This window comes from Carassius auratus, chromosome 34, assembly GCF_003368295.1.
Source record: "Carassius auratus strain Wakin chromosome 34, ASM336829v1, whole genome shotgun sequence".
Taxonomy (NCBI): domain Eukaryota; kingdom Metazoa; phylum Chordata; class Actinopteri; order Cypriniformes; family Cyprinidae; genus Carassius; species Carassius auratus.
In genome coordinates, this window is record NC_039276.1 from 4662840 (window position 1) to 4686131 (window position 23292).

General features: G+C 39.7%; 2 protein-coding genes across 3 annotated transcripts; one reads left to right on the forward strand and one right to left on the reverse strand.

Moving 5' to 3' along the window:
- The first annotated feature begins 86 nt into the window (after positions 1-86).
- tbc1d8 (TBC1 domain family member 8) lies at positions 87-20187 on the forward strand. Its single transcript, XM_026217553.1, has 20 exons — positions 87-617; positions 4913-5023; positions 5470-5588; positions 5662-5890; positions 5975-6215; positions 9009-9216; positions 10122-10319; positions 10558-10719; positions 11476-11626; positions 12440-12654; positions 12744-12861; positions 14113-14398; positions 16805-16910; positions 16992-17090; positions 17175-17243; positions 18403-18652; positions 18733-18798; positions 19027-19113; positions 19192-19292; positions 19375-20187. The coding sequence occupies exons 1-20, from the start codon at positions 491-493 to the stop codon at positions 19699-19701; spliced, it is 3270 nt and encodes a 1089-aa protein (XP_026073338.1). The 5' UTR covers positions 87-490; the 3' UTR covers positions 19702-20187.
- Positions 20188-22705, reverse strand: LOC113052989 (60S ribosomal protein L31-like). Of its 2 annotated transcripts, none has more exons than XM_026217554.1 (5): positions 22641-22705; positions 22051-22151; positions 21699-21824; positions 21177-21289; positions 20188-20258 (listed from the first exon to the last, which is right to left on the reverse strand). In XM_026217554.1, the coding sequence occupies exons 2-5, from the start codon at positions 22149-22151 to the stop codon at positions 20227-20229; spliced, it is 372 nt and encodes a 123-aa protein (XP_026073339.1). In that variant the 5' UTR covers positions 22641-22705; the 3' UTR covers positions 20188-20226. The 2 variants fall into 2 exon arrangements, with proteins under 2 accessions (XP_026073339.1, XP_026073340.1); XM_026217555.1 differs by lacking the exon at positions 22641-22705 and adding an exon at positions 22413-22437.
- Between the last annotated feature and the right edge of the window lie 587 nt (positions 22706-23292).

The following is a 23292-nucleotide window of genomic DNA, read 5'->3' on the forward strand; positions in this document are numbered from 1 at the left end:
GCCCCACCCCCACACGAGAATGATTGACAGGCAGAGAGTTATTGTGATTGGAGGAGCGGCTGTCAATCACAGAGTCTCATTCCTCAGCCGCGACAGTGAGTTCTTTCGCGATATTAAAATTAGGTTTCCGCAGCTCCAGTACGACGCGAGGATTTTATTTCACCTCAGTATATCAGACAAGCACGCTTTTCAGTAACTTCTGTACGCATCTGTAGATAAAGACATTAAAAAATAAAATAAAATAAAAAACACGTCGGTTGACGCGAGTCAGTCAGTGGATTTAACGCGGGAAACGCGTCGTCAGCGTTAATCCGTGAGGAGACACTGCAGGCGGAGAGATGAAACTTCCCTCGCCGGAACCGAGAGCAGGAAAGGCTGGAAAAAGCGGAAATAAACAGTCGCTCTACACGCCACAAGAGGAACTGCAGTTATGGGCGGAATCCGAGGCTAGTGCGCACTACAGAGAGCACCGCGAGCCGCACTCGTGAGGATGTGGATCACTCCTGAAGAAGTCGCGCTGAAAAACGCGCTGAAGCTCTGGGTGACGGACAGATCTAACGATTACTTCCTCCTGCAGCACCGGCGAGGACACGGAGACACGGGAGGGAAGATCACAGGTGAGTGAGATCAGCCCAGTCCCCGAGCTCGGAGTGTTAGTGTTAGTCCGGGGATCAACAGCTGCATCCTGCTCTTTCTGGGAGTTTCCTTCATAACAGCTGAGGCTCACAGTAGAAGTGGACACAACACAAGCCTGGGATCATTACTTCTCTTCACTCGAGCAGTTTCACGGTCAAAGTTCTTGCAAAACTCCAGTGAAATCTCTTTTATCGTAACGTCTGAAGTAAAGGATTGCTTTGTTAAAGTGAGGACACGTTTGAGCTCAAAGATCAGCTTGTGTTTCTGCTCTCTCTGGTGTTTAGTATCAGTACATTGTTGTGTTTTTATGATTTGAGGCTTCAGAACTATAGTACAGTCTACTTCTAAATCTGGTCTAGTACCGACTCAAATGTGTTTATAACAGAAAGAATGTCTTTGTGCTGAGATTGAACTCATTTCTCACACTGGAACTAGTGTTATTTCGGAAACTAATCTGAAACCAGCAGCCAAACCAGCTCTGCTGCCTTGTTTGCATTAAAAGTGTTTTTCTTCCTCTTCTTCTGCTTTTTTATAATGTTTTATTTAAGTGTAGAGTGTATATACACTAGTCAACATTTGAAGTGGATCAAAACCTTTCCGCAAAGTTGTCCTAAAACATAAAACCAAAATGCGTTCATGTCTTAGAATAACTTTGAGGAACTTTCTTGATCCATATATATATATATACATATACCCACATATACATATATATGTATGTGTGTGTGTGTGTGTGTGTGTGTGTGTGTGTGTGTATCTCAATAGTTAAAATATGTGAGCTATGAGCCTATTTAATCAAATAATTAGTTATTAAGTTTAATAGTATATATAATACACACACACATACTCTATTTTTTATTTGATACATTTATATTATGTATATATATTTATGGAACATATTTTAATAGAATGTCCAATTTAAAATTATATTAGACGACAATATTATTATTCAGAAAATACTAAAAGATTTTTTTTTTTAAGTCTTTCGGAGGAATAATAATAATAATTAAAAAAAATTCACTGATTAAACTGTTATGTATGCTTTGTACAATTTTATTTATTTATTTATTTATTTATTTTTATCAGTACTGTTGTTGTTTTCTGTTTGTTTTTGTATAATGATTGGTTCTTAAGATTAAGAAAATATTATATTGTAAATAGGGATGCACGATAATATCGGCACAACATCGGTATCGGCCGATAAAAGCTTAAAATGACCATTATCGGTATCGGCCGATATGAATATTTCTGCCGATGAGCCAAACCGATATTCTCCAAGTGAAATAATTGACCTGTTTTTCAGATGTGAATGTCTGTCTACATTTGTAAAATAATAAATTTATGGTAGAATCAGTACAGAAGAGATACATGGATTTCTCTTCAGTAAAATTAAAGTTTAAATTTATCAGTATATATTTGTATATATATCGATATCGGTATCGGCATCGGCCAAAATTATTTAGAAAATATCGGCATATCGAATATCGGCCAAAATCCAATATCGTGCATCCCTAATTGTAAATGAAGTATTGAAATTATATTGTTAATGTTGCATTAATATAGCAATTGTTGCTGATATGGCGTTAAAACATAAATATAAATAAGTTACATTTTTATATATATATATATATATATATATATATATATATATATATATATATATATATATATATATATATGTATGTGAAGTATTAACCTATTAAATAAGTGACATAAAATAAAAGTAGATTTGTCTGTGTATTAACTATTACTCTCAGTTTCGTGACACGTCTTGATCTAGTCTCGAGTCACTGAATCAGGTTTTCGGCTCCGTTTGTGTATTTTTTATGGGTTTTATGGTTGTAATGATTTTCCAGGAGCAGTTTGCCGCTCGAGAGGTTGTTATGACATGAATCTGTTAACACACACTCTGAAGACTTCACCATGATCTCAAGCGTCCTGTAGTTTAGTGCTGCTTCTGACACTTTCAGTCTAGCGCTTCATTTCTAAAACACAGATTTGATGTAGCATCTTTATCAGAGATGTTTGGGATATGTGTGTGTGTGTTTGAGGTGTGTGTAAGAGTGAGAGAGAGAGTGTGTGGGTGTGAGAGAGTGTGTGTGTGTGTGAGAGAGAGTGTGTGTGTGTGTGAGAGAGAGTGTGTGTGTGTGTGTGAGAGAGAGAGAGAGAGAGAGAGAGAGAGTGTGTGTGTGTGTGTGTGTGTGTGTGTGTGAGTGGGTAGGTGGGACTCATTCCAGGAGAGCCGGTTATTTGTCTTCTCTCTCTCTCTCTGTGTGTTGTGTGGACAGGATCAGGAAGGCAAACACCAGACTCTTATTCTCTCTCTCTCTCTCTCTCTCTCTGTGTCTCTCTCTCTCTCAGGAAGGTAAACACCAGACTCTTATTGTCTCTCTGTCTCTCTCTCTCTCTCTCTCTCTCTCTCTCTCTCTCTCTCTCTCTGTGTGTCTCTCTCTCTCTCTGTGTCTCTCTCTCTCTCAGGAAGGTAAACACCAGACTCTTATTCTCTCTCTCTCTCTCTCTCTCTCTCTCTCTCTCTCTCTCTCTCTGTGTCTCTCTCTCTCTCAGGAAGGTAAACACCAGACTCTTATTGTCTCTCTGTCTCTCTCTCTCTCTCTCTCTCTCTCTCTCTCTCTCTCTCTCTCTGTGTCTCTCTCTCTCTCTCTCTCTCTCTCTCTCTCTCTCTGTCTCTGTGTCTCTCTCTCTCTCTCTCTCTCTGTGTGTGTCTCTCTCTCTCAGGAAGGTAAACACCAGACTCTTATTGTCTTCTGCTGAATGTTTCCAGACATAGAAAAGTGATCTTGTGCTGTTCTGATGAAAGTCCAGCAGATTGAGCGCGTTTGATTGGCTGGTGGATTATGATGTGTGACGCCATCAGAAATTAGCTTAATAAACGTGTGTGTGTGTGTGTGTGTGTGTGTGTGTGTGTGTGTGTGTGTGTGTGTGTGTGTGATTTACAGTGTTTTATGAGTCTGACCTTCCCTGAAACATGAGCTGAGCTGATCATCTGAGATCTCCGTGTGAACAGATGAGCTGAGCACCTTCTCTAGCTCTGTTCTCCTGACTCAGAAAACATTAACAATTTAATCATTTATCAATTAAATCAAATCAGAGGCACACAGCACATGCAGATTTAATGTTTCAAGAGTTCTATTTTTATTCTAATATTCACACACACTAGTCACGGTTTGAGTCATTGTACAACTCTACTTTTTTATTTATTCAAGCAAAATCGAGTGTTCACTGAGAGCGTAGGACTTTATGAACCAGCCAGCTTTAAATCAAAGCAAACACACGAGACCGAATCAAATCACAATCAATGATGCAATATATGCAATGAACGATAAATATTAATGAATTCAGTGATCTCGTTCAGAGAAGGATTCATCAGACTGATTCAAACCAACAACTCTGAGTCATTTATTAAAGAATCGGTTCAGAAGAGTCATTTGACGGCTCATGCTGTGTGTTTTAGAGCAGCTCTGTAGAAAGGTGTGTTTCCTGCGGATCACAGCTGAAAGGTCGAAGTGCGTTCAGGTTTTACTTAAACCTCGTGTGTGTTTCAGAACAGACTGATCATGACCAAACATCTTTCTCTGTTCTGTCAGCCGTGGTTTTGTGTTCGTGTTGATTCGGGTGACTACAGCTGGAATAGGAAAGTGAAACTTTCTCATGCTGTTATTAAATCAGGCCATATGAAGTGTGGTGTATAATAACTCATGTGTCACCGCTGTGCTCCTAGAACTGAGTTGATGTGTAGCAGCCACTGATCTATAATATAGTTATATATATAGTTATATATATAGATCAGTGGTAGCAGCACAAAACATTAACACTATAATATATCAGTGAAATAGTGCTGGCACTGTCAAGATTTTGGAGAAAAGTGGTTGTTTCAATTAGGGTTTTTTTATTTTTATTTTAAATTTTTATGGTAAAATTACATTTTTGCATCTAATTAAATGAAACTAATGAAACTAAAATTTGCCAACAGTTTATTTAAAGTCTCCATCCATCCAATTTCAGTGTTTACACATCTCAAAAATCATGAAATGCATGAAATGTATAAGAAATTCCCAAATTCTCTTTTATTTACCCTAAATATACTTTGTGTATGCAAATATACAAATATAATTTCCACTCTGTTATAATGGTTTAATTCTGTTTTAATAATGTTAAATAAGTATGTGTGTCTGTGTGTGTGTCTGTGTGTGTGTGTGTGTGTGCGTGTGTGTGTGTGTGTGCGCGTGTGTCTGTGTGTGTGTGTGTGTGTGTGTTGCAGGTCTGCTGGTGGGTGCGTTGGACACAGTGTTGGACTCAAATGCTCGTGTGGCCCCGTTCCGGGTCGTTCTGCATGTCCCCGGGTCACAGGTCAGCTGGGTCATAGCCAGCGGTGAGAGCTCTTCTCACACACTCTTCACAAACACCAGTGTGTGACCGTATCATCTGTGTGTGTTTGCTTTCTTTCCCAAGTTCGGTTTCAATTTGATTCTTTTTTTTTATTTTTTATATATATATATAATTTCTTCCGGTATAAAATTTTAATGGATACATTCAATTTTAGTCATCAAAAAAACAAAAAATATCAGAAAACATGAAATCAATACGTTTTATTTTTCCCAAATTCCTGTTTTCTGTTTCATTTTTTTCTGGATTTTGTTTTAATGGTTTAAGTATACTTTAGCAATCAAAAAGCATGCCAGATCTTTAAAAAAATTGTGTTTTATTTGTTGAGGGGGGACTTATTTGTTTTTTATATTTACAAATCAAAATGCTGGTAATCAAATGAAGTCATAAACGCTGAAGGATGTGATGAAGTTCTGGTGTGTGTGGTTCCAGGAGCCTCGCTGGAGGAGGTGCAGAGACACTGGAGATGGCTGGAGCAGAACCTGCTGCCCTACATGGCTGTGTTTGAGAATAAAGAAGACGCTGCCAGTTTTGTGCTGGGCAAAGTGAAAGTACGGCCCCCCCACAGACTCACACAAACATCACACTCAATTCAGACTCTGAATGTCTTGTGTTTTCATGCAGGGTTTAATCGCGGAGGAGGTTTTGGGCGGTCAGGCTGCACGGGAAGATGATCCGGCTCGCTTCAGGGAAGATCTGGCGCGGTTCGAGCAGCGCTTCGGCCTCCCTCAGCGAGAGAAGCTGGTGACGCATTACTCCTGCTGCTGCTGGAAGGGCCACGTGCCTCGCCAGGGCTCGCTGTACCTCACCACCAACCACATCGCCTTCTACTCATTCCTGCTGGGCAAAGAGGGTGAGCAAATAAGCAGATTTAAAAGAATTACCTGCTCTGATTTGACCCTTCTGTGTGACTCGCTGGTGTTGTTCTTGTGATCAGTGAAGCTGTTAGTTCCGTGGGCTGAAGTGACGCGGCTGGAACGCGTGTCTGTGGGTTTGCTGACAGATGTGATCCGCGTTCACACGAGACGGAAACAGAGGGAGTTCTCCATGTTTCTGAACGTGGACGAGGTGATGAGGGTCATGTGTCAGCTGGCTGATATCGCCCTCCGCAGGCTCCTGGACAGCGGTGGACTCACACTCGACCAGTCACTGCAGGACTCCAACAACATCACCAAGAGGTGAACACCTGCATCACATCTGCTATTGTCTCTACACCTGAAATCACCTTAAAGTCACATCTACATTTGTTAGTTCTGTTGTTGATTCAGGGTCAGCATCATCTCTTCTCAGGTGTTCTGGATCCAGACTGGAGCTTGTGTAAATCCTAGTTACCACGGGATGAAGATCCCAGCAGAAACAGAGAAACAAATAGAGCCTAAACAATAATAATGCACATTTGATCAGATGCAACTACACTCACAATTTAAGAGATACATTATTCGAATGCTTGGCGAAAGAGATGTGTTTTTAATCTAGATTTAAACAGAGAGAGTGTGTCTGAACCCCGAACATTATCAGGAAGGCTATTCCAGAGTTTGGAGCCAAATGTGAGAAAGCTCTACCTCCTTTAGTGGACTTTGCTATCCTAGGAACGACCAAAAGTCCAGCGTTTCGTGACCTTAGGGTGCGTGATGGGTTGTAGCGCGGTAGAAGGCTAGTTAGGTACGCTGGAGCTAAACCATTTAGGGCTTTATAGGTAAGTAATGATAATTTGTAACTGATACAGAACTTAATAAGTAGCCAGTGCAGAGACTGTAAAATTGGGGTAATATGATCATATTTTCTTGACCTGGTAAGGACTCTAGCTGCTGTATTTTGGACTACCTGTAGCTTGTTTATTGACGAAGCAGGACAACCACCTAGAAGTGCATTACAATAGTCCAGTCTAGAGGTCATGAATGCATGAACTAGCTTTTCTGCATCAGAAACAGATAACATGTTTCCTAGCTTGGCAATGTTTCTAAGATGGAAGAATGCAGTTTTTGTAACATTGGAAATATGATTTTCAAAAGACAAATTGCTGTCTAATATAACACCCAGATTTCTGACTGTAGAGGAAGTAACAGTACATCCGTCTAGTTGCAGATTGTAATCTACAAGATTCTGTGTAGTGTTTTTTGGTCCAATAATTAATATCTCTGTCTTATTCGAATTTAATTGGAGAAAATTATTTGTCATCCAATCTTTTACATTTTTAACACACTCTGTTAGCTTAGATAATTGGGAAGTTTCATCTGGTCTCGTTGAGATATATAGCTGAGTATCATCAGCATAATAGTGGAAGCTAATTCCGTATTTTCTAATAATATTACCAAGGGGCAACATATATATTGAAAATAGAAGGGGACCTAGGACGGATCCTTGTGGCCCTCCATATTTTACTGATGATAAATGAGATGACTCCCCATTTAAGTAAACAAAATGGTAGTGATCGGACAGGTAGGATCTAAACCATCTTAGAGCCTGCCCTTGAATACCTGTATAGTTTTGTAATCGATCTATGAGTATGTCATGATCTGTGGTGTCGAACGCAGCACTAAGATCAAGTAAGACTAGAAATGAGATGCAGCCTTGATCTGACGCAAGGAGCAGGTCATTTGTAATTTTAACAAGTGCAGTTTCTGTGCTATGATGGGGCCTAAAACCTGACATTCTTCATACAGATCATTTTTGTGCAGGAAGGTGCTCAATTGAGCAGACACAACTTTTCTAAAATTTTAGACATAAATGGAAGATTTGAAATAGGCCTATAATTTGGCAGTACACTAGGATCTAGTTTTCGCTGAGACATATAGTTAATATCAGTGATACGCAGCATGCACGATACAAGGAAATCGTCAGTAATATCATCATACAATATCTATAGCAGTAAGATGCAATATAATTAAATCTAGTGTATGATTAAAACGATGAGTGGGCCAGGTGACATTAGATTTCTTCTGCATGTCTGACAGCGTAACATTAATCAGAAGTATTTCTAATGAGTTACACCTGTATCCTGTTTTCTGGGTAACATTGAGAATATCACTATATTGTTGTAATACCTCTAATAGACTTTATCTATCATCACATATGTTGTGGTAGTGAGACATCATTGTTTTATGAGCCTCAGTGAAGAGTACTTGCTCTCTATCCAGCCAGATATCAGGAGGGATTTGAGTCTCATATACTTCCTTCAGTAAAAGAGAAGTTCTGGTACGAGAAAGACAGCGAAAACAAGTAAAGCAGAACCGAGAGTAACGGGCTGCAGAATATAGAAATGATGGAAGTTGTGAATCAAATTACAGCAGGTTGAGAAGAGCAGCTGCATTCGAGCTGTTAATGGATGATGTATGGTGAAGAGAAATAAGCACAGGTCATGCGTGTGTGTGGGTTGTGACTGCATGCAAACTCGCGCTCGATGGGTGTGAAAACTGCATTTGCATGCGGAGCCGCTTGTGTATTTATAGAGCAGTGGGTTTCTTCTCTGCTGCTTTGATCAAAATCTTTCAGCAAATTCAGATCTAGAAGTAAACAGCAGATGTATTTAAAGGTCAACTGATTTGGTCCACACGGGGCGAGACTTTAAAATAGATACTGAACAAAAACTTAAATAGTGCTTTTCTATTTAACAAAGAAAAGAACATTTTAATAAACAGAGCAAAACGCAAAGAAAAAGCGATTCAGCAGATTTCTTAATTGAGAAACACATCAAAAATCAAAAAGTCTAACCAAAGCAGTGATACTCTGGAGTTTATATACATTCAAGGGGTACGTATAGTAGAAGTGTAGACAATCTACACAATGAAAGATCTCATCAGCACCAAATATATAGATGCTGATCCCCTCAGCCCATACCTTCACATCATCAGAGAGACAGAGACAGCGGTGCCTTGAGCTGAGCGCTCCGCTTTATCTTGGAAGTGTTGACTGTGATGGTCAGGTCTGAAGTCTGAAGCGTGAACATGGTTGTGTGTGTTTGTGTCTCACAGGGTGTTGGAAGAACAGGCTCTCAGGCAGTATGTGCTCTCTCTCTTTGGCTTGCCACGGGCTGAGCGTCTGCAGGAAGTGATGTCATGCTCGGTTTGGACTCCTCACGCCCGCTGCCACACGCCGGGCACGGTCTACACCACAGACGGGTATCTGTGCTTCAGCAGCCGTGAGGAGGGCCAGTGTGCTCTCATCATACCCCTCACAGAGGTCAGAGGTTATCAGCTGCTGCAGGAACAGATCGTTCTCACAACATTCTGCTGTGGCTCGTTTGCGTTGAGCTACTTTCACGACAAAAAGCACCATAATAGTTTTATAAATCTGTCAATAAGGACAAAAATATCAAATGTATCAATAAGAACAAAAAAAATCATACGTTTTATAAATTTGTGAATAAGGACAAAAAACATAAAGTATCATAAATGTATCAATAAGAACAATACATATAATAAATATATGAATTAAGAACAAAAATATCATAAATATATGAATTAAGAACAATAAATATCATTAATGTATCAATATGGACAAAAAATATCATAAATGTATCAATATGGACAAAAAAAATCATAAATGTATCAATATGGACAAAAAAAATCATAAATGTATCAGTAAGAACAAAAAATATCATAAATGTATCAATATGGACATAAAGCGATCTTAATATAATGATAAATGTATCGATATTGATGGTTTGATCTTTTAATGAGGACATTTAGCTCATCTCAGAAAATGAAACCCTTTCTAATTCACTGATATATTCACTATTTCTTAATGTAGAAGAGTTATATTAAGCATAAATAGCAGTAAGTAGTTTCATAATAACACAGTCGTTATGAAACATGAATGTTTTAGTTGTCAGTTCACATTGATTTCTGTAGCACTTTATACAATACAGATGATTTCAGAGCAGCTTCACAGTCATAAACAGGAAAATAAGAGTCCATCACTTATGAAACAGACATCTCTCCATTCATCAGTGCAGTCGAATCAGTAATATCACTGAATATGAACGACTCTATATTTTCAAGCCAAAGGAGATGGGGGCCATGAACCCAAGCTCCATCAGCGCACCAGGCTCAGTTCTTCACGTGTGTGTGTGTGTGTGTGTGCAGATCCTCTCCATCGAGAAGGCCGAGAGCACCAGTGCTCTTCCTAACCCCGTGATCATCAGCGTCCGCTGTAAGAGAGCGTTCCAGCTGATCGAGCTGCTCCATCGGGACCAGCTGGTGGAGAGCGTCAGACACCGGCTGAGAGACCTGCACTGGAAACACAACCTAATCAGCGGACACGACCAGCGCAAGAAGTCCTCGGTACTCCTCGGTTTGACCATCTCTAGTTTAATCTGTCGAGGGTTATTCAGCTCTCAGTGAGGGCAAGCTGACAGCTTTCTTTAAAACCCTCAAACCTGTCCTTATTAGAACAGGACACTAGTAATAATTCACGGAAGACTTGATCATCACCGCACATAGACACTTAGGAAGTACATATGGAGATAAACACTAGATAACAGTGTCTCTGATAACACAGTGTGTGTTTCCTGATCTCTAGATCTCCAGCACACCATACTACACTTTCTGTTACGACACCGTCCAATCAGACGATGAGGACGACAGTGACATCATCTCTGATCAAGCTCTGCGTCACAGTGTCCACACAGACCTCATGTCCAGTTTCCACCCCAGCCAATCAGACGCTCCGAACAAGACCAGTGTGAGTGACGCAGCCTGACCACCATCACTAGTTTTGCTCATAGTTTGGTTTATTTCTATTTTTATTAGAAAACGTTTTAGTGTATATATAAGTAACATTTTTATTTTTTTATTTTAATTAGCTTAAGTATTTTGTTATTTTTAGTAATATTTTAATTTTCATGTTTTTTTTTAATTAATTTTAGTATATTTTTTTGTCATTTTTAGTAATTTTTATAATTGTATTTTTTTTTATTTTAATTAGTTTTAGTATTATTTTTTTATAGTTTTATACATTTTTATTTCAGTTTGGAGCATCAAGTTAAAGCAAAATATATCTATATATATATATATATATATATATATATCAGTCAATGTTTATTATATTTCAAGTAACAATTTTATATAATGGTTTTCATTTTAGCTTCAGTTTTAGTTTTGATTATCTGTATCAACCCTGGTACACAGTTATAATACATGAAGATATTTTAGTCCTTCTGTATTCTGTATTGACTGTATTCAAATCAGTCAAGAAATAATTTTTTTTTTACTTTAAAATAAATGCATTACAGTAATGAGAGTTTGGGTGTAAAATGTGTGTAGAAAAAATAATGTCACATAATCTCAAACACACAGGTTTGGAACAGCTTCAGGGAGAATAAATGACAGAATTGGCTTTTTTGTGTGAACTGTCCCTTTAAGTGTTTTAAAAATATGCTTTATGCAAAACGCAGTAGTGATGTGAAATGTGTGCTGAAGGTGTTTGTGTCTCCATCAGAACACGGAGCAGGTTCGGGAGCGACTGTGGGACGAACACTTCACGGAGTTCGGCCGCGGCGTTCACATGTTCCGCACGGATAAGATCCGTAAGCTGGTGGCGATGGGGATCCCCGAATCTCTGCGCGGAGAGCTGTGGCTCAACTTCTCCGGTGAGAGACGGAAACAGAGAAAGAGAGAAGTTGACGGGGTGACACAGAACAGAAGAAAGTCACTTCCATGGTGTTTTCAGTCGCTCTATATTTGTCCAGATCAGACTTCCTCTTCTGCTGCTCTGTGATCAATGCTCTTATTTGGTTATTTATCTGCTGAAATCTCTGCTCACGCTGTCTGTACGCACAGGAGATTCATTACATGTTGCACAAACCTCCCAAATGTTGTACAGTTATGGAACAAATTTAAAATGAATTACACTAAATAACGATTTTTTTTTAAGGTTTTTAAAGAAGTCTCTTCTGCGCACCTAGACTGCATTTAAGTGTGATGCACTACCATTTAAAAGTTTAGAGGAAGTCAGTTAAACAAAAAAAGAAAGAAATTGTTACTTTTATTGATCAAAGCCACATTAAATTGCTGAAAAGTGACAGTAAAGACATTATAATGTTACAGAAGATTTCTGTTTGAGATAAACGCTGTTCTTCTGAACTTTCTGTGAATCCTGAGAAATGAAATGCATCACAGTTTCCACAGAAATATTGAGCAGCACAACTGTGTTCAACACTGATAATAATCAGAAATGTTTCTAGAGCAGTAAATCGAATGATGGGGAAAATACAGCGGAGCATCACAGAAATAAATTACACTTTAACACAGATTCATGTGAACCCATGATCCAAAATTCAGTGTTTGATACATATTTCTTGCAACCAGTTTTGTCTTATCTCACAACTAAAACCGAGAATGAAAACCATCGTCTTTCTGAATTTCACTTTGGTTTGTGTGTGTGCTCTCCGTCTGTCTCTCAGACGCGTGTTCCTCGCTGGCAGCTCATCCCAGCTACTACACGGATCTGCTGGAGAAGTGCAGAGGAGAAAGCAGCATCGCCACCGAGGAGATCGAGCGAGATCTGCACCGCTCGCTGCCGGAGCATCCAGCCTTCCAGAACGAGACGGGGATCTCAGCGCTGCGCCGCGTCCTGACCGCCTACGCCTTCAGGAACCCCGCCATCGGCTACTGCCAGGTGACCGTGCTCGCTAACAGCGCTAACACTAGCCCAGACCGAGCTCATGCTTCAACTGAACTGTGATGGTTGTGTTGTGTCCTCTGCAGTCCATGAACATCCTGGCCTCGGTGATGCTGCTGTACACTAAAGAGGAGGAGGCGTTCTGGCTGCTGGTCACTGTGTGCGAGCGCATGCTGCCCGACTACTTCAACCGCAGGGTCATCGGTGTGTACCTGACCGAGCACCTGTCTGAACCACTTCCTCTTCTGATCCGCGTGTTCGAGCGGGTGACAGCGCTGTGGATGTTTTGAATGCCACTGACTCAGAGCCGCATAAAAACTGGTCTGGTTCACATTTCACAAATAGTTTACTAAAACCATTTTTACGTTTTAAAAATCTTGTTACTTAAAATAAATGAAAACATTCATATTCTGTTTTTAAATATTTTATTATTTCAGCTAGTTGCTATTTTTTATTTAGTTGTTAAACTTGATGATGGACTAAAATAACTTCAAGACATAAAAATAATAATTTCTAAACATTTACTTACTTGTATCCGAAAACATCTAATAATTTCTAAAACAGATTAGTAAAACTTTAACTAAAATATAAACATAAATGTTTAACATTAAAACTGTTTAAAAGGTCATTGAATGCTAGATGCACTTTTACATGTTGTTTAGTACACAACCACCCTATAATGATAAAAATCCACACAGTGTTTTTTTAATCTACTTAAATCTTTACCTCTTTCTCAAATCAAGTCGATCTCAGATTTCTGTCTGTGTTCGCACAAATCATTCCTGATCCAGTGGAAAATGGACATCCGATGACTCCTTTAATAAAATTTATATTTCTGTCTCAATGATACTGTTCAGAAATCAAAAGGTAAAAAATTATATTTTGCTTGAAGAAGTGGTTCTCCACTAGGGGGCCTCAAGATGTCTTTAAAATATGTAAAATAAGACCAAAAAGCATTAAAATATCTAAAATGCAAGATTTTTCTGGTTTTAATTCCCCCCTCAACAACTGTTTAGAGTGCTGCGTAGCACAGAGTCGGTATTACTCCAAGTTACGAATGACATTATACGGTCCATTGATTCTGGATCATCTGCTATCCTCATATGTTTAGTATTCGATACTATTGATCACAGTATTCTTCTGGAACGACTCGAGCGTGTTGTTGGGGTTCAGAGCCTAGCTTCACGGGGAGGGGAGGACTGCTTCTGTAAACATTTGATCATTTACTTCCCCTTTGCGCCTAACCATTGTGGTGTTCCACAGGGATCTATCCTTGGCCCTCTTTTGTTTTCCCTCTACATGCTCCCTTTAAGCCCAATACTGCAGAAACGTAACGTAAATTAACATGTTACACTGACGACCTTCAGCTCTGTCTTCAATCTTATTAACTTTTCCTGTAGTGTGAGAGTTGTTCTGGCTCGTGTAACGCTGCTGATGTCACTTCCTGTGTGTCAGGAGCTCAGGTGGATCAGTCGGTGTTGGAGGAGCTGATCCGTGAGCGTCTGCCGGAGCTGTCCGAGCGTGTTCCTGACCTCACTCCGCTGGCGTCGGCCTCGCTCACGTGGTTCCTGACGCTGTTCCTCAGTGTCCTGCCCTTCCGCAGCGCTCTGTGTGTCCTCGACTCCTTCTTCTACCACGGCGTCAGAGCCATCTTCCAGATCTCTCTGGCGGTGCTGGACGCTAACACGGCCGAGCTCAGCACCTGCAGCGACGACGGACACGCGCTCATGATCCTGACCAGGTGAGGAAACCCCTCCAGACACTTCCTGTCAGACGCCTAATACAGTCAGATACAGCTAACATAATCAAAGCATGTTTTCACACCAGTGTTAATTTTGACACAAAATTTTAATTTAATTTTAGTCTTAGTCTTTTGACTATAATTCTTTTTAGTTTTAGTCAAGTTTTAGTCATCTGATTTGTTTTAATTTTAGTCTTATTTTAGTCGACTAAAATTGCTTGGTATTTTAGTCGACTAAAATAAGACTAAAATCAATAACAGATTTACTAGACAATTTTTTACAGCTGGTATAGGAAACAAACTTAACCAAAATATATAAAACACAAATTCAACTTTATTTCAACTCAACTGTGTCTTTATTTCGATTCAAAAGCTTTTATGCAGCAACAAACACTGTCATGATAATGTAAACAATAACTAGCTGCCAATTGACCATCAATAAAAGAAAAATAAAGTTAGGTCCAGGACCTTAAAGCTTACAGCTGAGCTGAACAATAAGTGCATGCATTTAAAGTAAATATTTAATAAGTTGGGTGGATAAAAAAAGTAACAAGATTTTATAAGGTATTCATTTGTCTAGCAATATTGTATGTTTTAAATACTACAATATTGCTAGATTAGTATGTATAATGATAGGATGTGAACATTCATGTTTCACATGACTAATATAGAAATATTTGTGATATTGTCAACAAGTAGAACATTATAAAATATACTAAACATTAGTATTAATCAAATGTATTTATCATGATATTACGTATTAGTATTGTTCTCGCATCTAATTTGAAGAAGGGGCTATTTTACAGTACTTTTCAGTTCGTAATATTTAATGCTACAACATCTACGCACTGCAGTCTTCCAATTTTGCTTAGCTCAATAAACAAAAGAACATCGTTGTGAAATTACATTTGAGAAAATGTCCGGGTGGCTCGTCTGTAAATGTCTTTTCAAATTGGTTGTGTTCTTGCCATGAATGAGCGCTCCGCGTGCTTTACACTTTGTTTTGTTTTGTTCGTCGTCAAACGTGAAGTGAGCTGTGGACATTTTGTCGCTTTTTTAGACATCACCTCTTCGAATGCCGTCTTCCCGGGAGCTCATTTAAAAACTGAAAACCTTCGCTTCACGTCTCAATAAGTCAGGCTCTGATTGGTTCTCTTCTCTCATGCAGTCTGTTCCGTTTTACCGGTTCTTTTGCTCATTCCTCGCATCTCTCCCGTCTGCTGATTTGATTTTCGTCACAGTCTATTTTCGTCTCGTCCTTTATTCGTTGACGATAATGTCAATCAATTTAGTTGTAGTTTTAGTCTCCATCAGTGCCTTCTATTTTAGTTTTCGTTTCGTTTTCGTCCGCAAAAATATATTCGTGACGAAAATAATGACGAAAATATTTAGTCAAAGAAATTAACACTGTTTCACACTGCTTTACACTACATGAACCCCAGGAGAAGAACATGGAATACTTTTAACTCGTATGCACGTATGTTCTGTATTTAATCAGTTCATACATTATACATATTTCAGATTTGATCATTGTCATATTTATGCACCAATATTTCATATTTAAGTATTTTGCGAATCTTTAAATATTTCATATTTTTCAGCATTTCATGAATCATTTAATGTGTCATTTAAACTTTTTATTTACATGCATTATTTCTTATTTATTTTATTAATCATTAAACAGTTCGTATTTATATATATTTATATATTTCTATTTATATGCAGCAATATTTCATATTTAATCAAACATTTTACATTTAATAATTAAAATTTATATGCACCAAGATTTCTTGTTTACACATTTTATGAATCATTAAATATTTCATATTTACTCGTTTTCATTTATATACACTTATATTTAATCTTTCTGATTTATATGCACCAGTGTTCCATATTTAATATTTTCATTGATTAAATAACTCCTATTTATTTATTTTTCAGTAATATGCATTAATATTTCACATTTAATTAACATTTAATTATTTAATTTAACTTTTCGTATTTATTAATTTCTATTTATATCTGCCAATATTTTATATTTAATGATTAAATATAAATTATAATAATTAAATATTAACTATGTACCAATATTTTGTATTCAGTCATTTAATCTTTAATTATTATTATAGCCCAGTATTTCATAGGTAATAGCTGAATGAATCCTTAAATATTTCATAGTTATTTTCATTTATGTGCACCAATATACCAGTACATTAACAGCAATATTTCCCTGCAGATATTCACTGAAAGTGACTCACTGAACTGAATCATTGAATCATTCCTGTTTGAACACTGCACAAAATAGTCAACTTTAGGAAAGTATGTAGACTCAGTTTATGATGTGCACACTGATGTCTGTCTGAGCGAGGGTGAGGTCTGAAGTGGATTGGTCTCTGTGTCGGTCAGTTTCCTGGAGCAGGTCAGACACGAGGAGGACACACACGTTTGTGCTGAAGACGCAGGAGCTTCTCATCGTCTGAACATCACCACGCTCCTCACCGATGCCCACGAGGTGTGTGTCTGCTCAAACAGATGACGCCGCTCCATACACATCCTTGTGTTGTCATGCAGTGATGCGTCTGTGTGTCTGCAGAAGTTCAGCGGTGTGTCTGTGAAGCATGTGGAGATGTTGAGGAGCCGTCAGCGTGTTCAGGTGCTGCAGGCGCACGAGGACTCCACCAAAGACAACGCAGTGAGCCTCTTCCCTCTCCTCCACGTGCTCTGAACGCCTCGATCCCCGCTCAGTGTGTGTGTGTGTGTGTGTGTGTGTTTGCAGCTGCGCCTGGTCACTCCAGACGTGTCTCTGTCGCAGCAGGATCTGTCGGAGCTCTACGATCTCTTCAAGGTGACGCTCCTGAACACTTCACTGTTACTCTCTCATTTATACAACATTCGACTCCTTGTTCTCCTGATTTATGGAGCGATAGAAAGAGAAATCCACAATTAAGATGAATAAGTTCTTATTTAACTAATGAACCTTATTGTAAAGTGTTACCAATATTAATATAAATTCTCTCCAGTTTTATTGCTACTTTCAGTCAAAGTGTGGTTATTTTATTTGCTCTTTGTTGGATTTTATTGTGGTTAATTTACTTTCAAATGCCCCAATTGCTGAAAGGTCTGAACAACCTTTTTGATTGAGTTCAAGTTGAACTGTAATATCACAATATATCTCAGAATATCGCAATATGTATAACATCGTATCGTGACACAAGTATCGTGATAATATCGTATCGTGAGGCCTCTGGTGATTCCCACCCCTAGTGAATATATTATTATTATTATTATTATTATAAATACACGTATGATATTTGTTCTCTAAAAACAATCCGATCCATCCAGATATCAGTCCACTGTTACTGCAGCATCATCCTGAATCCTGTTTTTGGTTTCCACTTTCATTTTAATTCAAGTTTTAGTAACTTTGTTGTTTTTGTCATTTTTATTATTTGTAATGAGTCTGTATAATTTTCAGTTTTAGTTATTTTAACTAAAAATTAGAAATTTTATATATATAAATTTTACTTAAAGTTTACTTTATTTACTTATTTATATTTTTATGAATTATTTATTTACTTATTTTTATTAAATATTTTTTACTTATTTTTATGTATTCATTTATTTTTATTAGTATTTTCTTTTTTATTTTTAATTAATTATTTTACTTATTTTATGCATATCTTTTTTTAATTACTTTATTTTAATTATTTATTTTTTATTAATTATTTGTTTACTTATTTTATGCATTTATTAATTTTTTTAATTACTTTTTTAAACTTTTTTTTATACATTTTCTTATTTTTATTTATTTTATTTTCTTATTAATTATTTGTTTACTTATTTTTATGTATTTTATTTTAATTAATTATTTTATTTAAATTATTTATTTATTTTATTTTTTATTTATTTATTTATTAACTGATGTCTGTATTTTTATTCACTTCTAGTTTGTAGTATTAGTGTATGTGTGTGTATCAGTAGTCTATCAGTGGTGTGTGTTGCAGACGGAGCACTTCATCAGTCTGTACTGGGGTGATGGTGTGTGCTCCTCCGGTGCGTCTCCTGCTCGTCCTGCGCTCGGAGGCTGTGTGGAGCGGTACGTGGTGGACCGGGCTCAGTTTAAGAGTCTGTATGAGCTGCTGACGCCCTGGAGCTGTGGCACACACACGGACACCGTCGGTCAGCGCGCCTTCACTCTGCTGGACCAGGACCGAGACGGCCTCGTCACCTTCTCTCAGTTCACGCAGATGCTGGGTACACACACACACACACACACACACACACACACCGTCCTCTGTGCTGTCCTCCTTCACTGAGCCAGTGTTTCTCTGCAGATCTTCTGTACTGTGAGGAGCTGAACGAGAAGATCCGGCTGCTGTATCGACTGCACATCCCTCCAGGTTCAGACTCACACACACCGTCTCAAACACAGCAGAGAGCCTTCAGTGCAGAACCACGGGGCGTTGCATCAAGCATTAATGTCAAAACACCTTTATTTCTACAAAACAGATGATTTCAGAGCAGCTTCACAGAGATGAGCAGGAGAATAACACTCCTCCGTGAATAAACTAACTCTGTTTTATTATCCAGATCAGCTCATGTTAGTGTGTGTGTGTGTGTGTTCTCAGCTCTGAGCGAGGACGCAGAAGACTCGTCTCCTCTGAAGAGTCCCGTGTTGTCCAGCACCAGACCTCTCTGTGTCAGCCTGCCCAACGGTGAGTGCGTGTGTGTGTGTGTGAGCGTGTGTGTGAGTGTGTTTGTGTGTGTAATGCGCCTCTGGTGTGTGTGTGTAGGAGAGAGGAAGTCTTATGAAGAGCAGCTGCAGCAGATGCTCCAGGATCTGAGCAGAGAGAAGCAGAAGCACGAGGAGAAGCCTCTTCCTCACATGAAGCAGGTGACGCTCCACACATCACACACTTACACCACACACACTCCTCTCAGAATGTGTCCTGACCGCTGTGTGCTCTGTCCACCAGCACCAGTTCATCCAGTTCTGTAAGACGCTCTACAGCATGTTTCAGGGCAATCCGGGCGAGGCCGAGCTCTTCCAGGCCATCGGGATGGTCACCAGCCTCGTGCTGCAGATCGGAGAGGCGCGTCAGAGCGGTCAGAGCCCGAGCGACGAGCACTGGTCAGTCAGCTTCGAGCAGGTGCTGGCCTCTTTACTGACCGAGCAGGTGCTGGTCAACTTCCTGGAGCGGCCCGTCCACCTGAGCGACAGGATCAGCGCGGCCAAACCTCGTCAGTATCAGGAGCGCGCCGGCCTGCTGATGATCCAGCACACACACACACGAGTGCCCTGACCCATCCCATGATGCCCTGGGGCGAGCCGGACTCCCCTCAGCCCTGTGTGTGTGTGTCAGCAGACCTCACTGACCGACAGAGAGAGAGACCTCTGACCGAATCAACTCACATGAAGGATTATTATGATTCTGAACCTGAAGAATATCTACACTCCGAGACATCAGTATTTCTGTTATTCAGTACATATCCAATGTGTTGATTAGAGGATGTTTACACTGGGAGATACGGAGCAACAGCAGGAAGTAAAGCTGGTTCGCTTCATGATCTGTGTTAGACACTGAATCAGATGATTTTCCTTAAATGCACCTCTCAGCCTTAAGAGTGACAACTCTCACACACTGTGACATACGAAGGGTTAACTCAGATCAGCCGTGTCCACTTCTGACCAATCATACAGCAGCTCTGTGGAGCATTAGATAGGAAGCACAGCTGATCTGATGATGTCATGACTCACACTGACCACAAATAAATCATGCACAACAAAATCCTTTTATGTTTTTATTCTGACAAGCATGAAGAGAAACTTAGTTTTCATCCACATTAACCGTCTGAAGACCTGCAAACACAAGAGAGAGGAGTTAGAAGAGCACACACACACACATTATTTGAAAAATGAAAAGGTAACTTAAATGTAAATTAAATCAGCCAGTAGGGGGCAGTAAATCACTGTTGAGTGAATCATTTACATCAGCGATTCATTCAGAAACACTTGTGTTGTTCAGAGATAATAATATTAACTTTATATTATCTGAATATTAACTCCTTGTTTACTGAACTGTTGTATAAAATCAATTCTTTTGGGGGGGGGGGGGGCATCACTCTTCGTGTGATGGTATCTATATGAAATGAAATCTACATTTTCTGCCCCGTATCTTGAAGTATGTGATCGTTCTTAATGCATTCATGAGTTTTGTTTGCTTTGAGATATACTGGATAATACCAACATGCACACAGTTAAAACAACGATTGCAATATTACTGCAGGATTCACACACTCCTATAATTTTTAGATTGATAACACATTATCGATCCACCAGTTCACACTGAAAGCTGTGTGTGTTTCAGGGTAAAACTCTGAACAAAACAACAGTTGTATTGTAAATGCTCAAGTTAATTCATTAAATCATAACATGAGCCTTCTGAAGTTTAACCCTCACATTCAGCCACATCACAATTCTGCTCTCTCCTTCCCCGAGTGTAAGACGTCAAGACCCTCCTGGACTCAGAATTATGAGTTTCTCTCTGACTGACTCTCTCAATTCTGACTTTTCTGAGAACTGTGTGATTACACACAATCACAAGATAAAGTCCAGATCTGAGAGAGGGAAAGGGTATTTTCTTACAATACTGAGTTTATACTTCACAATTGTGTTTTTATATCCAGTAAATCAGACATCATCATAACACGCAACTGTGCTTTTATATCACAACTGAGAAAACATAGACAGTGAGGTGTGTTAGTGGTGACCCCTGACCTCTGTGTGTGGTGACAGGGACGTAGGTGATCAGGGTGTACAGCTTGTTCGGGGAGTCCTCGTCTTCATTACGCTTGCGGGACAGACGCACACGCATGCGGTACGGCACGTTCCTGTACAACACACACACACACACACACACACACACACACACTATAACACACTCCTGCAGAACACACACACACATAATAACACACTCCTGCAGAACACACACACACACATTATAACACACTCCTGCACAACACACACACACATTATAACACACTCCTGCACAACACACACACACACACTATAACACACTCCTGCAGAACACACACTATAACACACTCCTGCAGAACACACACACACTAACACACTCCTGCACAACACACACACACACACACACTATAGCACACTCCTGCAGAACACACACTATAGCACACTCCTGCAGAACACACACTATAACACACTCCTGCAGAACACACACACACACACTATAACACAGTGTCGTTGAGTAACAGTGTGACGGTCAGACCCACTCACCGGACACCTTTGGCCCACACAGCCTTGTTGAGACGGGTGTCGATGCGGACGTCAGGTGTGCCCATCTCCTTCACCGCAAACTTCCTGATCTCCTTCAGCGCACGGGGAGCTCTCCTCTTGAAGGAGCTGCAGGACGAGGAGCACAAGAGCAGCGGTCAGCCAACTACAGAGCAGTGGTCAGTCAACTACAGACTACAGAGCAGTGGTCAGTCAGTGATCTACAGAGCAGTGGTCAGTCAGTGATCTACAGAGCAGTGGTCAGTCAGTGATCTACAGAGCAGTGGTCAGTCAGTGATCTACAGAGCAGCGGTCAGTGATCTAGAGCTCAGCGGTCAGTGGTTGAGGGACTCACACGCCGTGGATGCGCTTGTGGATGTTGATGGTGTACTCTCGGGTCACCACCTCGTTGATGGCCGAGCGGCTCTTCTTCTTCTCACCCTTCTTCGGTGCCATCTGAACACAAACACAACAAACACTTCATATTATAATGAGCTCCGATCCTACACTCTGATTGGACCAGAGCCTCGTCTGAGTCACGCGATCTTCATTAAACACCTCCGAGGTCATGTCTTCAGACAACAGAAGCTCAAGGAACATTTATACTTTCATAATAATACACTTCAATGGGGAGCAAAAGCTTCTCGGTAGCAAACATTGTTCAGAATCTATTCTTTGAGCAGATACTCGTATTCTGTGACAGATTTGTTCACCTACACTTTATTAGTCTGTCAGCTCGCGGGTCAAACCGGAGCAGAGCGTTACTTCACCGCGACGCGTCACAATGGTCTTTAATCGCGTACATCGGCGTTTAGAACGCGACAGAACGCGTCGCAGTGATCGATAACGCGTCTGTGCTCTCAGGTGAGACGCTACGCTGAACTATTAGACAATAATAACACGGATGATGCTGGATTTCTGAAGCGAGAATGAGACGATGCTTACTCTGTGTGGAGAATGTGGGAAAGGAAGAGCGGTGGATTATGGGTCACATACAAGGCGGGACTCACGTTCACATCCGGGTCATTTGCTTTGTTCGTGTGTAAGTGTTTATATCATAGACTGTACGGGTTATAGATATATTTTTCTTAAACAGTTGATATTACATTTGACAGAAAGAACACTACATTATATATTGGTAGTTAGACCTGTTTTTATTTGTGAATGCAGTTTTCGAAGCGCGACTTGGTTTCCGTGTTGAACTACATCTCCCATGATTCCGAGCGCCGCGACAGGAAGCGCTCACGCACAGCAGCAGCGTTTACAAGTGGAAACGAAGAATGATTAAATTCAGATTATCAGTCAGAAAGAGTCAAATGTTTGAAATGCATTGCATTTAGTAAACAGCGAAACGGACTCCAAAATCAGTGAGAGACTCGTATTGATTTCATTGCTGAGAATGATTTCATCAGAACATCTTCACTAGACTGGATAGCACATCCTGCCATTATTGTGAAATGAATATTTTCTTGTGTGTCCTGAAGAACCGTCTGGTGTGTGTGTTCCTCCAGTCCCTCATCAGGAACAAGATCATCAGTCTCTCCTTTATTAAAACACATGAGTTCAGCAGACTGTTTTCTCCTCTTGCTCCTCTATT

Bases quoted from the DNA above. Each gene is read 5' to 3' on its own strand.
- LOC113052989 (XM_026217554.1), bottom strand. From the start codon at position 22,151: ATGGCACCGAAGAAGGGTGAGAAGAAGAAGAGCCGCTCGGCCATCAAC. The intron at 21,825-22,050 runs GTGAGTCCCTCA...CTCGTCCTGCAG, and splicing joins CACAAGCGCATCCACGGCGT to CTCCTTCAAGAGGAGAGCTC. The intron at 21,290-21,698 runs GTGAGTGGGTCT...TGTGTTGTACAG, and splicing joins GTGTGGGCCAAAGGTGTCCG to GAACGTGCCGTACCGCATGC.
- tbc1d8 (XM_026217553.1), top strand. From the start codon at position 491: ATGTGGATCACTCCTGAAGAAGTCGCGCTGAAAAACGCGCTGAAGCTC. The intron at 19,114-19,191 runs GTGAGTGCGTGT...GTGTGTGTGTAG, and splicing joins CTGTGTCAGCCTGCCCAACG to GAGAGAGGAAGTCTTATGAA. The intron at 19,293-19,374 runs GTGACGCTCCAC...TCTGTCCACCAG, and splicing joins CTCTTCCTCACATGAAGCAG to CACCAGTTCATCCAGTTCTG.